The following is a 14,565-nucleotide window of genomic DNA, read 5'->3' as shown; positions in this document are numbered from 1 at the left end:
TCTAGATTATTCTCTAATATTGGCAAACACTTGTATTGATCAATATCCCAGAACAGACAATTTAAAAGTAAACTGTTAAGCCGACATTGCGACATCAACTTATTAAAAACCCGCTCATATTAGCAGACAAACGATTGGAGCGGACATTTCCATAAAGGATTTTTATAAAGCATGCATAATTGAAGTTATGACGAAGCAAGTGACCAAGACAAGTGCAAACTATAAATTTGTAAACATCAAGAGGATCAATGAATCAGTAAAACATATACAAACAGAAACCAATGGGACAGTCATGAATGGTAGGACAAACGAAAGTTCAATCATTTTTGCTTGGTACACTTAAGAGATAGTTAGACTTGAGCCCGACCAATACTAACCAAAATTGGAGATACATACATTCCTTTGAAATAGTCAAACAGTGTTCAGCTCACACAACAATATTGTTTGTGTTACTTATGTAAAATTATCTTTATATGTTTAGCAAATTGATAATGTCTACATGTAGAGCTTATGGAACAAAAGCGGTAAATACCTGTATACATATTCAAACTAACAGATAAAATCATAAAATCGATCATTAAAATATTTATTGAATGAATTAACACTAGACATGTGTGGTAAACGTGTAAGAAACAGCAACTAAATGACCAAACACATTTTGAATGTAACATACATTCTTCAATTGTAGACAGTTGTGGTATCAATATGCCGAGTCTATCAAATGTGTGAAAACCATTAAAAAATCAGGTTTCAATATCAAATTCTTAAAACAGGAAAAAAATAACAACGGATCCAGGCTTCCAGGCTTTGAAAAGAAACATAAACATTTGAAGAGTTGAACTTGTTTCTTTTTTTAAGTTTTAGATTTAAACTTGTTTTCTTTTTGATTTTTTATTTAAACTTTTGTTAATCTCGATCAGTTGACCTAACCGTAAATAAAAGATCTAAATATAAAAATGCAGGATAAGAAAAGCCACTTACAGTAAAATAGTGCTATAAAAACTCCCCAACACACACAATAATATAGGATTAAACTACTTTTTACACTCTTTCACTTTTCACTCACAAACAAAGAAAAGTCCGAAGAAATTCTTTTAAAAATGCGTTTAATCCCCTTAATTCTTTAAAGTTGGAGAAAGGAATTTGATTTCCCCACTCGTAAAATCACACGTAAATTGTAAATTTGTGGCATTGAAATGACCTGGCTCATGAATATGTTTTTGGTTAATGCTAAAAAATATACTCCATGAAATTTGTTATCTGAAAAATATCTTATTTCTTTCAAATAATTGCTTTGTGTTTATTATTTAATTCGACGATCAACCCGAAGTGAAAACAAAATATTTTTAACGTCGAGCTGGTTTGAGTTATTATTGCCGTCATCTTGTTTACATTGGTTACAATAAGTAGTTCTGTAAATGTCGTCTATAAAAAAAACAACGTCAAGATATACTACCGGAAGTCCTTTCGACCAATCACGAGAACGTATTCCCTTATATGCAAATCGTATAAGGACTATTTAACAATATTCAACCATATTACAGAATGGTAGCAGTTACTGACTGAAGCTAAACAAAAAAAAAGATTTTCTACAGATACGAAACCATGTCATACAATCTTTTGTCAGTTGCTTTACTTAATAGAATGTTTTACTTTTGCCGCAGCGCCATACACAGTGCAGGAATACACGACGTTGTGCACTGCCCAGAGCACATTATACATAAAAACAAATTTTCGAACTTTACAATATCAAAGAGTGTAAAGCCTAAAATTACCTGACGCAGCGGCTGAACATCCCCAATATAATTCGAACCTTTAAAAATTAGTTTTGTCAAATGCAAACCTTTTGATAAATAATTTTATGCTTTTTGTTTAGCTTTTTAAATAATTTTTTGTTTGTTTTTTGAACTGGATTCGAGAAACTACTTTTTGCATCTAATTACTACGGAGGAAAACTTATAAATAAATAAATACATTATTAATCCTATATTTTATAGGTTTTAGATAATGTTCATCATGTTCATCCTAATTTGAAAACGGCACCTAAAACATGCGCATAGCGAACTCAGAAAGGACAAATATATGTGGGAATCAGATCCATGGCGAATTCCAGATCTATGGCAGATTCCTAATCTATGGTAAATATGACGTCATGCCGTCCTAAATCTAAGGCAGATTTTTTTAGAATCTAAATCTATGGTAAATTTTCTAATTTATGACGACTTTTTAGTTTCAAAATTTATGGCAGATTTTCTGTCATCCGAAGACTTATGATTATTATTTTTTGCACATGAAGGACTATTATATTCACATCCATGACCTTAAGTTGCCTATTTTGATTCCTGTAGACAGTTTTCTGTACAAAAAAAGAAATGCATTCTCCTTATTTAGATAAATCAAACTACCTTTAAATTAATACATTTCTTCACGCTTGCCACTAATATGGAAATTTATAAACCGAATCTATATATGGCTTATTCTTTTGATGTTTCTGTTATTCAGCTCAAAATCCGGAATGCATTTCATTGATAAAGTGTATTTTTATGTAGTACTTTTTATTGAATGTATTTAGGTATGTCAATAAGCTTTGCAATGTGATTGGACACAAGTGTGTTATTCTGTACTTGTAAGACCTTCCATACAACAAAGACGTATAGCGATAATTGTATCAAATAGGAAGGTATATACAGGCATTATTTTTTATCAAACCTTTCGAGATTTATTTCAGTAATTCAGACATGTGTTTATATGATATTGGGTGTTATGACGCAGCCGGTCTTGCTTTGTTGATTTTTATGTTGCCTTTTAAATTATTAGTAGTCATTACGTCGGTAATGGCATAAACATGCAAATATCGTTTAATTTGTTATTTCGCTTTTTTGGAAATTGTTTTAACTTAAGAAATATTACTACCTCGTCTGGATATAGTCGTTGTCTATATGGTCTAGCAAGTCTTCAGTTTTTTCAATGAGATTTTTTTTTTTAAATTTTGTCTTCAGGTGTCACTGAAGAGACATTAATGGTCAAATTGCAAGTGTTGTTAATCTTTTATTTGACTACAAAACGTAACTGCAATTTTCACACACATCTCTTGTATACAAGACCATTATAACATTAAGCAAGTTTTACTCATGTTTATTTTACATACTTAGCATATTTCTCTTGTTAAATTGTTTAACACTACTTTTACACTCTGTTCCTGTAGGGCCTTGATTATCTTGTCCTTATCGTCACAAAACTGACTTAAAGTGTTATTAAAATGATGAATGATATAATAAACGCCAAATGATTTATCATTTAGCAAACATGAATTCATCATGTTCATTCATATCTAATATTTATCTTTATCATATACTTAGAATAAATAACCAATAATTTTTACAGTATGATAAAATCATTTAATTTACGTGAATTCCATATTTTCCGAATTGGTGCTTAGCGGGCTTTGTTTGTACTTACCATATGTTTGTTCTGATTCTAAACTACTCAAGTCGTCGCTCTTTAATTCTTTTTGTTTCGTTCCTATTTTTTCTATAACACTGATCATACCGGTGTCGTCTGGTCGGGTTCGTCGCAATAAAGCTGTTTTTGAGCATAAAATGCAAACCATTAAAAATAGAAGCGCGTTTAAAAAATACTGATAAATCCAGGATGTAACATCAATTAAATATCTATCGATGACAAAATGCATTATTGACAGAATTCAAGACGTTTTAAATGGGCGAGCATGTAATGGAAACTAAAATCTAGACTATACTCAATGATTGGCAAACGCTAGTATTGATAGAAGCATCCACATAACCCTAAACAGACATTTTGGACTCTTTTTAGAGATGAAAAATATATACATTTTTAGAGAAGAACCAATCAAGAAATTTTGAGTTGTAAATTGTAATGCCGACATTTTGACTTTGCTATATCAATTTATTAAAAGATGCAATCATGTGTTATGATTAATCGTTATAGTAATGTCCACTAAATTAGTGAGTTTGTCCATTTGAGCGGGTCTTTTAATATATTAATTTTGTAAAGTCAAAACGCCGGCTTTACATTTTACAACTCAAAATAAGCTTAACAATAAGATATTACAGATGTAGATTCACATATCTTTTTTGTGTAAATACATCTTGAATTCTGTCATGTACAAAAAAAAACGAACTCCGAGGAAAATTCAAAACGGAAAGTCCTTAATCAAATGGCAAAATAAAAAGCTCAAACCCATCAAACAAATGGATAACAACAGTCATACTCCTGAATTGGTACAGGCATTTTCTGTGTATAAAATGGTGGATTAAACATGATTTTATAGCTAGCTTAACCTCTCACTTATATGACAGTCGCATAAAATTGTGTAAACAAAACAAACAGACATAACAGGTATAAATTTCAAAATTAGGGTACAGCAGTCAACATTGTGTTATAAAACGTTAATCAAAATGTATTGTTCAAAAATAGGAATAATGATGTTTCAAGTTAAAGTTATTTTGTAAAACCTATATCTCAGGGAGTTTAGTATAAAAATTATTAGAAATTTGTAGAATTGGTATGAAAAAAAGGCAAGTGTGTTGTTTACAACAAATTCCGATGTACAAAAAATACGCTATTCAAATTAAAAACTTTTGAAGAGTTTTATTGACGTTTTAAAATTGTCCATTAGATTGTCAAAGATTCTGTCCGCAGTGAAAGAGGGTCTCCAGATGTACCGTGAAACTGTTTACTCGCGTAATGGTATTAACCATATGTGAATACTAAATAAAGGCAACAGTAGTATAACGCTGTTCGAAAGTCATAAATCGATTGAAAGAAAACAAATCCGGGTTACAAACAAAAACCGAGGGAAACACATCAACTATAAGAGGAAAACAACGAAACAACAGAAACACGGAAGTGAACAAATAAAGAACTTCTGGATAATTTTAAATCTCGATCTTTCTCTGCAATAAGTTTTATCAAAACTTTTGATTTTTCAACACTGTATATCATCATTCCCAATGTGAAATTAAAACATTGTCTAAAAGAAATAATCCACAATGCTTTTAAACATAAGAATTGTAAAATACGCTATAAATTTATTACTTTGGGATACCAAACGGCATATTTTGTTAATAGTGAACAAAAAGGTAAAACATGCTACACAGAGGAACAAGTGTCAGTATGCTGGAGTTTCTTATTGACAACATATTTGTTGAATTTGGAGGTAGACTTTTTTCAACAAATTGTCGGCATTACCATGGAAACGAACTGTGTGCCTCTCCCTGTCGAACTCTTTTTTTTTCATATGAGTCGGAGTTCCTTCAGACACTTGTCAAAAACAAGAAGATCAATGAAGCCAGATCATTTAATTTCACATTCAGATAGATTGATGATGTTCTTTTCATTAACAATCTAAAATTTTCTGATTGGGTTCCATAAATATATCCACCAGAACTAGAAATTAAAGAAATAACTAACACGGCTTCCTCCGTCTTATTTTTAGACTTATACCTCGAATTTAATATAATCGATCATCTCAGTACCGGAATGTATGACAAAAGAGACGATTTTAATTTTCAAATTATCAATTTCCCCCAACTTAGACGCAATATACCAACTTCACCTGCATATGGGATATACACTTTCCAACATATTCGGTATTCAAGAGCTTGCAGCTGCTACTCAGACTTTGTAAAACATTACCAGTGTCTTAGCAGAAAATTGATGAACCAGGAACATGTCAAAGAACGTCTTGTCCTTTTTCTTAAAAAGTTCATCGGAAGATACCAAGACCTTATTGATAAATATTCCGTATCAACTTAACAAATAATACACGATGGCCTTGAAGTATAGATTCTAGGTACTGATGCTGTTTATCATCTTAATAACGTGTTATAGTATTCTTTTAATTGTCTTTGTAAATTATTACTTTAACTGTTTAGTTATTTTTGGCAAAATCCATTTGACGTGGCTCGGTATTTAAATTTTTGTATTCTTGTCTTTCGTTTCTGCTAATGTGCTTTGTCTATATGCCTTTTTTGGTTATCTTAGTTGATATATTTGCTTATTGTTATAGTGATTAAGATTATAATACAATGTTGACTGCTGTGTCCCTATTTTTGTCATTTTTACCTATGATGTCTGTTTGTTTTGTTTACACATCGTTGTCAATATAATGGAATTTTGTGCGACTGTCATATAAGTGAGAGGTTGAGGTAGTTATAAAACCAGGTTCAATCCACCATTTTCTACATAAGAAAATACCTGTACCAAGTCACGAATATGACAGTTGTTTTCCATTCGTTTGATGTGTTTGAGCTTTTGATTTAGCCATTTGCTTAGGGACTTTCCGCTTAGAATCTTCCCCGGAGTTCGGTATTTTTGTTATTTTACTTTTTATATTCATCTATATCTTATTCTTTAATATGCATGTATACATTCAAACATAGCCGGGATTTCAAGATATTATGATAGCGTTAAAAAACGAGGACTTTTTTAACTGCCTTATAAGCAATTATTACAGAAATATGACAATTTTCTTTAATATAAGTTGTTCTTTTGTAACTTTGTCTCAAATCAAGATGTTTTTTTAGTCAGAATTTTGTCACATTGTGTCATGATTTTGTTGCTGATTGTTGATGGCCGTTCGGTGACATTAAATTGCGTACGTCAACGTTTTGTTGATTCCTGTGGATTGTTTTCTGATTGGAAATTATACGCCATCTTCATATTTAGATAAATCAAACTCTCCCTTCATTTCATTATTCCTTTGTGCTTGCCACTTATTTAATTTAGAAATTTAAAACGGCTATTTTATACTTCGATGATTATTTACCTCTCAGGTTTCTATTCTCCGCCTGTAGCTCTATAAAATATGAATGGCTAATTAAAAACTCGTTATCAATATTGGTAAGTTTAATATTTTTTAAATTATAAAAACCGAATCTATATATAGCTTATTGCTTTTTGTATCTTTTAGTCGAGCAGCTCAAAAGGAAAAGTACATATGACCACCTCATTTATAAAGTGTTTTTTTTTCCGTGTTGTACTTTTCATTGCATTGCTTTAGGTATGTCAAAAAGTCTGTCACTGCGGTTGGACAACAGTGTATTAATTTTACACTTTCCATGCTTCAGAGACGTATACTGATAACTGTAGCAAATATGAAAGTCTATTAGGGTATTATTTCGTATCAAGCCGTTTGGAATTGATTTCAGTGATGCAGATAATTGTTTGTATGATAGTAGGTGCTGGTACGCATCCGGTCTTGCTATGTTGATTTTGATGTCACCTCTAAACTACCAGTAGTCATTAATCCTGTACTGGCATGAACATACAAGTATGGCGTTATTGACAATTTGCTGTTTCACAATTCTGGAAATTATTCTAATTTAAAGAATATTACTCCCTCATTTAAAGCTCTTGTTCCTTGCCAGAATCTAGCTATAGGTTTTGTCCAGTTTTGTTTAGCAACTCTTTAGCAACAATTTATTTTAAGAAGATTTGGATTGTCAAATAATTTGACCTCAGGTATCAATGAAGAATCATTTATTGTATAAATGCTAGTGCTGTAATTAACTGCAATGCTCACACGTTAATTGTATATAAGAACATGACTGTTAACATTAAGCAATTTTACTCTTTATTATGTTTATTGTACATACTAAGCATATTTGTCTTGTTAACTATTTCGTGTTTTTCGTTCTGTTCTTCTAGAGCCTTGATTATCTTGTCTTTATCGTCACAAAACTGACATGATGTTTTAGTTAGAGAATCTGTGGTTTCCGGCTCGAAAACTTCCGATGTTTCTTTAAAAAAACAACCATTCATGTAAAGTATCCGACAAATAGTTGAATGGAAATAAAGATTAGAAGAGCATAATACAGGTAATCATCACTTCTCCCCTTTCTAATTTATTTTTAAAAGACAAATCATTCCTCATATTTCGTTTACTAAAATTTCAGCAGAGATAGAATACAATTATAGCCTTTGTATGAGGTCGATACAAGAATGTAGTGACCTGAAAGAAGTAAATTGACTGAGGACGAGGACGAGGTCGATATACTTCTTTGGGTCGATATATCCTGTTTTGACCTCATACAAAGCTATAATTGTTATATTATTAATTCCAACCATATTTGTATCAAAATCGTCGGTGCATTATATTTTCTTTTTTCGATCATTTAATTTTGTTGTAATTTTATAGATATCATTTTGTCTCTTTGACAATAACTACATATTAATTGTTATTTCAAATATTTTTTATACTTTTTGTGTATATCTTATGTATTTGAAAAAAAAATCGATCATAAATAGACACCTTTTAACAATATCATGAAATTCATTAGATGACGTCACAAAGTATATCGGTTTTTAGACATTAACAAAAAAAAACCGTGCAATATCACTTTTGCTATCCGCCGTTTTCTATCTACCTTCGTAAATATAGTTTAACATGTGAGTATACCTGAACGAATCAGATTAGTTAAAATATACGAATTAATAATATTACATGATATGGCACTTTATACCTTAGAGTTATCTAATTTTGTATCACATAAAATGAGGTTTTGAACGTTGATGCGTTATTTCACGTAAGGGAAGGATAAGCATTAAATTAGGCTAAAAGCTTTTGTTTCTTGCACGTTTTTGTTTATTGACAACATATCGGCTTCTTCTTCTTCTAATTGACGTATCTGTAATGAAATAAACAGTTGAGTGGTGTTACAATTTACATGCCATTTTGAAAGTGTGTGCTTCAGTTTCTGTCATATTGATAAACACATCTATAAGTTTATATTATTGACGTCTTGACCTTTGTTTATTTTTAGTGTGTCTTTTTCCACCCCCTTCTTCGACATGATAAACTATATGCCACTTCAAGTAAACAATTTTAGAACGTAGAACGATTTCCTTAATAGTTTAATTGTTTTTACCTGTTTGTGAGTACATATCCAGTTCCGGTCGGAACTCCATCTCATTGATATCTTCTATAGATAAATATTCATCGGACGTAGATGAATACTCATCGGATATAGATGAATACTCAGTGGACAGTTGTTTTGTATTATTGTCATCATTCCATTTTTTTGCAAATAAACATTTTACAACTGCAAGCTGATCTACAAAACACATTTATGCAGTACACAATACAACTGTTGTGCAGGTTTACCTGGAATAATCCTACATAATGTACAAAGATTCAACTGAAAAACGTTTCGCCAAGGTACGATACATTGTATGTTTTCTAAATAATAAATTGATAATAATAATAAAATTAATCAATGATATAAGTTTGACAATTAGCTCCATTGCCAAATTGAAATAACTTTGTATGTAGGACCTTTCCAGCAGCTCCTGTATATGGATCTTTTATCTTTGAACTCATATGATATGTGTTCCGATATAATGATTAAATACCGGGGAACTGCAAAGGTAATACATCAATCAGCCATTAAAGTATGTATATGACAGACATTTACTGATTATACCGTTTTTGATATTCCAGAGTTTAACGGTTTAATGTGAAAAGGGAAATGTGATTGCAAAACTAAGTCTTTGAAACTATTGACTGGCAAATAGAATGTAGAATAAAATAGCACGAATATTTCATTATTTTTGTTAAGATAAATATATAATAGTACTATCTATTTGATCAGTTCAAATATTATTAGTGAAGCAGGTGTCCCATTAGTCAAATGTCACAATCTCGTTCTCTTATTATATGTTTATCAACATTAAAATGTCGAATACGATATAATATTAGATTGTTATTTGTCATGCATCACCCAAAGTTTCCGACTAATAAAAACAAAGAATTACAATTCTACTCAATTTGATATCATATGTCGGTTTCCTTGCATCTCTTATTTTTACTGCTGTTTAAAGTATGGTTTTGTCATCCTGTCTTCGACGGATTATATTTTTCGTCGATGAGGCATATGTAATACCTTTTATTTTGAACAAAAAGCGCTAACAACCCTACATTGCCAAAATAAAAAGGAAAATCATACATCTCTGATTAGCTTAAACAACATGATGAGTATTTAAGGCAAAAATACTTTTGGAGATGGCTTTGGTTGTTAATGATTGTCTTGAGATAAATATTAAAAATGAGGTTTTCATGACTATTTTGCTTAATACACCGCTAAGTTTCATACACCTATCTATTTTGTACAAATTATATAACCAGTATTTCCTTTACCTGAGTTACGGGGATACTTACCTTCTGTCAGAGGACCTCCAAATCTCACATTAACAGTAATTGTGTCTTCAATATCTACGTCAATCTCACCCGCTGTTTGTATATTTTGAACTAATGTAAGCATGGCTGCTTTAAAAGTTTCTACACTATGTAAAATTCCAGGTGTGGCTTTCAATTCTAAAATTATGCTGTTGACTTTTTTCCCAGTAATTTCGATTGTTTCTGTCACTGCTGCTTCTGGTGAGCTGTCGTTGTTAGTTAGAATTTCTATTTCTAAAGGAAGATTTTCAATGATTTCGTTTTCTTTGTCTTCAGTCACATGTGTTTGATTAACTTTAACAGTGATATCGACTTTTCCATTATCTAAAATAGAAATATATAGTATGTGCTATTGAACTTTGATGTTATAGCTTTTAATTTGGGAATAAAGAACTATCAAGCTGTTTTTCTTTAAACTTTATAATATACCCAATTGTTCAATGTATAAAATTTGCTTTGCCTAAAATGTTATAATATCCCAGTTTATATTGATCTGTAGTACCCATAGTGGTTTTCGAACATGATATCTTATGTTTTCTAGTTGAAACAAAATCTTAGTTTCTCACCTGGCGATTTTGTAGTAGACTTTTCTATTTGCTCCGTGTTCATAACCAAATCCACTTTTTGTTTACCGACGTAACCTATCAAAATTGTCTTCAGTTCTTTTATATCTGTCTTCATATCCATAACTTCAACTAGGTCAAAATAAATAAAAAAAGTGTATTAGGAACACAATGTTCGCCTTTAATTTTGTTTAATTAGGTAATTATAAGCTTCTTTTGCTTAACGCCTCATTCAACTTGTTTTGGTTAATATGTTAGCTTTAACACTACGCATAAATTTAGACATGTTTCACTTGATCTATATATTGTTTAAATTGAAGTTGACGTTCATATCGGTATGATTTTGTTAATATGTTATTTTGGACTTATATTTTATAAAACGTTGATGCTGGTTGTGACTCCTGCGTAGTATGACTAACAATGATTAACAAAATAAACCAACCGTGTCGACACACATTGTATCAACCACATAGAGTTAACGAAGTTCTTTATTTTGTCATTTTAAACTTTGACTTTTGAAATTTGTAATGAATAGGTATACAACTTTTGTGTTGCTTTGTTTAAGTAGTTATTCCACTGATCTTTGTAGAAGAGGAAGGATCATTATGCAAACAAGTCCAATAAAACAAAACGTTAATGAGCCTTTTTATGTTAATATTGTTTTGTAGTGTCCGTATAAAAAGAAGATGTGGTATGATTGCCAATGAGACAACTCTCCACAAGAGACCAGATGACACAGAAATTAACAACTATAGGTCACCGTACAGCCTTCCAGAATAAGCCAAGCCCATACCACATAGTCTATAAAAGGCCTTGAAATGACAAATGTTAAACAATTCAAACAAGAATATAACGGCCTAATTTATGTACAATATAATGAACAAAAAAACAACAAAACGACAACCACTGAATTACAGGCTCCTGACTTGGGACAGTCACATACAGAATGTGGCGGGGTTAAACTCATTTGAAGGCGCCAAGCCTCCCCTAACATGAGACAGTGGTGTAACAGTACAACATAAGAATAAACTATAGAAATCAGTTGAAAAATGCTGAACTCAATACATGTTCATTTATGAAAGTGAAGTTATTATTAAGAAACTAAGGTTTCCTATTCCATCATGCAAAGTTAACCTAGATTGATTTGGATATTTTTAAGGTCCCATTTTGTTCACAGCTCGTCACGTACTGTACTTTTACATCCTGGGCATTCAAATGTATGGTCATGAGCGTTCCTGATGAGTTAAATCCTGTAAAGCGCTTGACATGCATATACACTTGTAAAGCGTTATTTTCTTTTCATTATTGCGCCTGAACGATATCGCTGCTGGTTGACTATTAATCCCCTGTATAATGATTATTTTGTGCTTCAGAACTGATATGATTTAAGAATTACCTTTTTAGATTCTTCTTTCAGAAATTAGGAATGTTTTTAGAAACTCAGGATCCAACTCCCTCAGGCTAAGTTAATCTAAGATTGGTTTCACAATTATTTGGTGATCCCTTATGGTAATACAGCTCTTTGCATGTTTCTGCACTTACACATATTTGGCTTTTGAACTGATGACACAAACACTCCTGATGAAGATACGACAAAAAAAGCGATCGGGCGCATACAATTGACTTTTCTACTCGGACATATTTTGATAAACGTTTGGAAGGATATTGCATATTCATCATTGCCAAACCGAGAGAAAAAAATGCAGAAAAGAAAATACCAGCGCAGATACAAGTATCTAGTTTTTGATTGAGTCAAATCTTACTTCGTTTTGGACATCTTCCAATATCAAAGACACATAGATGGAAATTATTAAAATACTATATGTGTTTTTTTTTAGTTATTGAGTTTGATTCATTATATATCCAGCAGATATTCTATACTTCAAAATGTATAGTTGCGTGATAATCTTAGTCGATTAAATCTTATTTAAAGAGAATGTATATACATATCTTGGATATCTATTGAAAAGAATGGCAAAATCTTTGACTTTGAAATAAATACGTAAGTGATCATGACTTTCACCTTTTTCGTTCAGTTAGTATTCACACTACATATTTGTCTAAACACCATATATTTAAGGCGAAATTAAACAATTTGCTACAGAAATAGCTTTTCGTGCAATTTATGCTGCTGAAAACTACAATGATAAACGTCATAATTTTGGTTTTCGTTTTTCAATTCCTTTTCAACTTGCAAAATACAATTTGGATTCGCTTACAGATTTAAACTCTCTGAGTTGATTGTGGTATGTTAGAGAATGACCATTCCCGATACATAGAAATACTACCCGCTGATCAACTATCTCAGCAGATGACTGGAAGATGGCTTTTAGAAATATCGGGTTATAGATTATTCAACCAGTGTTGTTCATCAGATGCAGATTTTTAAACATAGCTTATTACTAGCTTATTGACTGACTGGCTATAGCTTCCAAATGTAATAACGCTATAATGATCTAGACTTAATGAAACGGAAACAGTGTAAACAAACTTTCTATCTTATTGTTCAATTAGATCCTTTTGCACATAATTTCATTTATTTTGTAAAGCATCATGGAATGGAACAACAGGAAACGGTAGGTTTGTGGCCTTTGCGCCAACCGTATAGATTTGGATTAGAACGGATAATTCATAGCAAGCCCTTAGACAACTTAATGACGACGACGAGGGGTTCTGACGACCTTGTCTTCACATGCTGGTTTAGCGCGCAGTTTCCTCAATACCGTATATATAAATTTCAAAGGATCTAAATTTGGGTAATTAAACTTTTTAAACTCTTCAAAACAAGATAAACGCATTCTGTATATTAATATTTGTCTATTAAGATAAATCATAATTACCGAAATCTATTCAACATGTTCAATTTAAAGAATTTGTAATGCTTAATTATTAAATGAAATATGTATTAACCAATATGAAATTTGGAGTTAAAAAATAGAAGCTAATACTCCATTTAAGTTATATTCGACTAATGTTAACTTTTTGCATGTCTAAATAAAGATTAGAACGGTATGGATGTAAGATTTCCAACTTTTTAGAATAAAAAGGACAAAATATGAAATTATTTTCATGAAATTCCGCTGATTTATTGTCAAAAAGTAAACTAGACAGTCGTTTTACTAAAAATGGGTTAAGTTAGATAATTTATAAGAAGTAGCTCGTTGATTATCGTTTACGAATCCACTGCTTCTTATAATTTCTCTAATACTTCTGAAGGTCTACTCCAAAACCTTTAATAACAATACTAACACTTTTTGAGTAATATGAAATCTTTTGATTGCTCTACGTTCTACACTACTGTTCAACATTCTCAGTTAAAAATATGACACAATCTCATTTTAAAGGAGATTTCTTTTTTTATGCAACCCAACGAAAATCATACCATTACCAGGAAACCACAATTTGGTACACAGTTATCAATAGTACCATTCTAAACATTTTATTAAATTAATATCCTTATCTTAACTGATCAACGTATATTTTATGAAATGTGTCCTTGATACTGTAATCAGACTTATTTAACGTTTTGAAGATCACAAGTTGAAGCGATTTTAATACATTTCTATTCATATTTACCTGTCAGTTTTCTATTCTCTTCTTTTAGATCTATGACATGTAAAAGATAGATGCAATAATGACGTTTCATAATCAACAATTCAATTGTACAAGCTAAATACTAGTATATTAAGAAATAAACCCAAATTTCTATTCTATGTTGCATTTTGTTGCGTTTCCAACATTTTAAGCATTGTTTTCGTAGTGGTATTTATATCCAGTCACAAATAA

General features: G+C 31.1%; 1 protein-coding gene across 3 annotated transcripts in view; it reads right to left on the bottom strand.

Annotated features, from left to right (window-relative positions):
- The window catches only part of LOC127723222 (uncharacterized), a 94,760-nt gene that overhangs the window by 59,894 nt on the left and 20,301 nt on the right, over positions 1 to 14,565 (bottom strand). For all 3 annotated transcript variants that reach the window (XM_052229783.1, XM_052229782.1, XM_052229784.1), the window contains exons 6-12: positions 14,356 to 14,385; positions 10,783 to 10,911; positions 10,199 to 10,540; positions 8,910 to 9,095; positions 7,638 to 7,781; positions 6,809 to 6,838; positions 3,460 to 3,582 (exon numbers count right to left, since the gene is read on the bottom strand). In XM_052229783.1, coding sequence (XP_052085743.1) covers positions 3,460 to 3,582; positions 6,809 to 6,838; positions 7,638 to 7,781; positions 8,910 to 9,095; positions 10,199 to 10,540; positions 10,783 to 10,911; positions 14,356 to 14,385 — 984 coding nt within the window. The remainder of the gene's footprint in view (positions 1 to 3,459; positions 3,583 to 6,808; positions 6,839 to 7,637; positions 7,782 to 8,909; positions 9,096 to 10,198; positions 10,541 to 10,782; positions 10,912 to 14,355; positions 14,386 to 14,565) is intronic.

Source organism: Mytilus californianus, unplaced genomic scaffold (assembly GCF_021869535.1).
Source record: "Mytilus californianus isolate M0D057914Y unplaced genomic scaffold, xbMytCali1.0.p SCAF_13, whole genome shotgun sequence".
Taxonomy (NCBI): Eukaryota; Metazoa; Mollusca; class Bivalvia; order Mytilida; family Mytilidae; genus Mytilus; species Mytilus californianus.
This window is presented reverse-complemented; position numbering and strand designations above follow the sequence as displayed.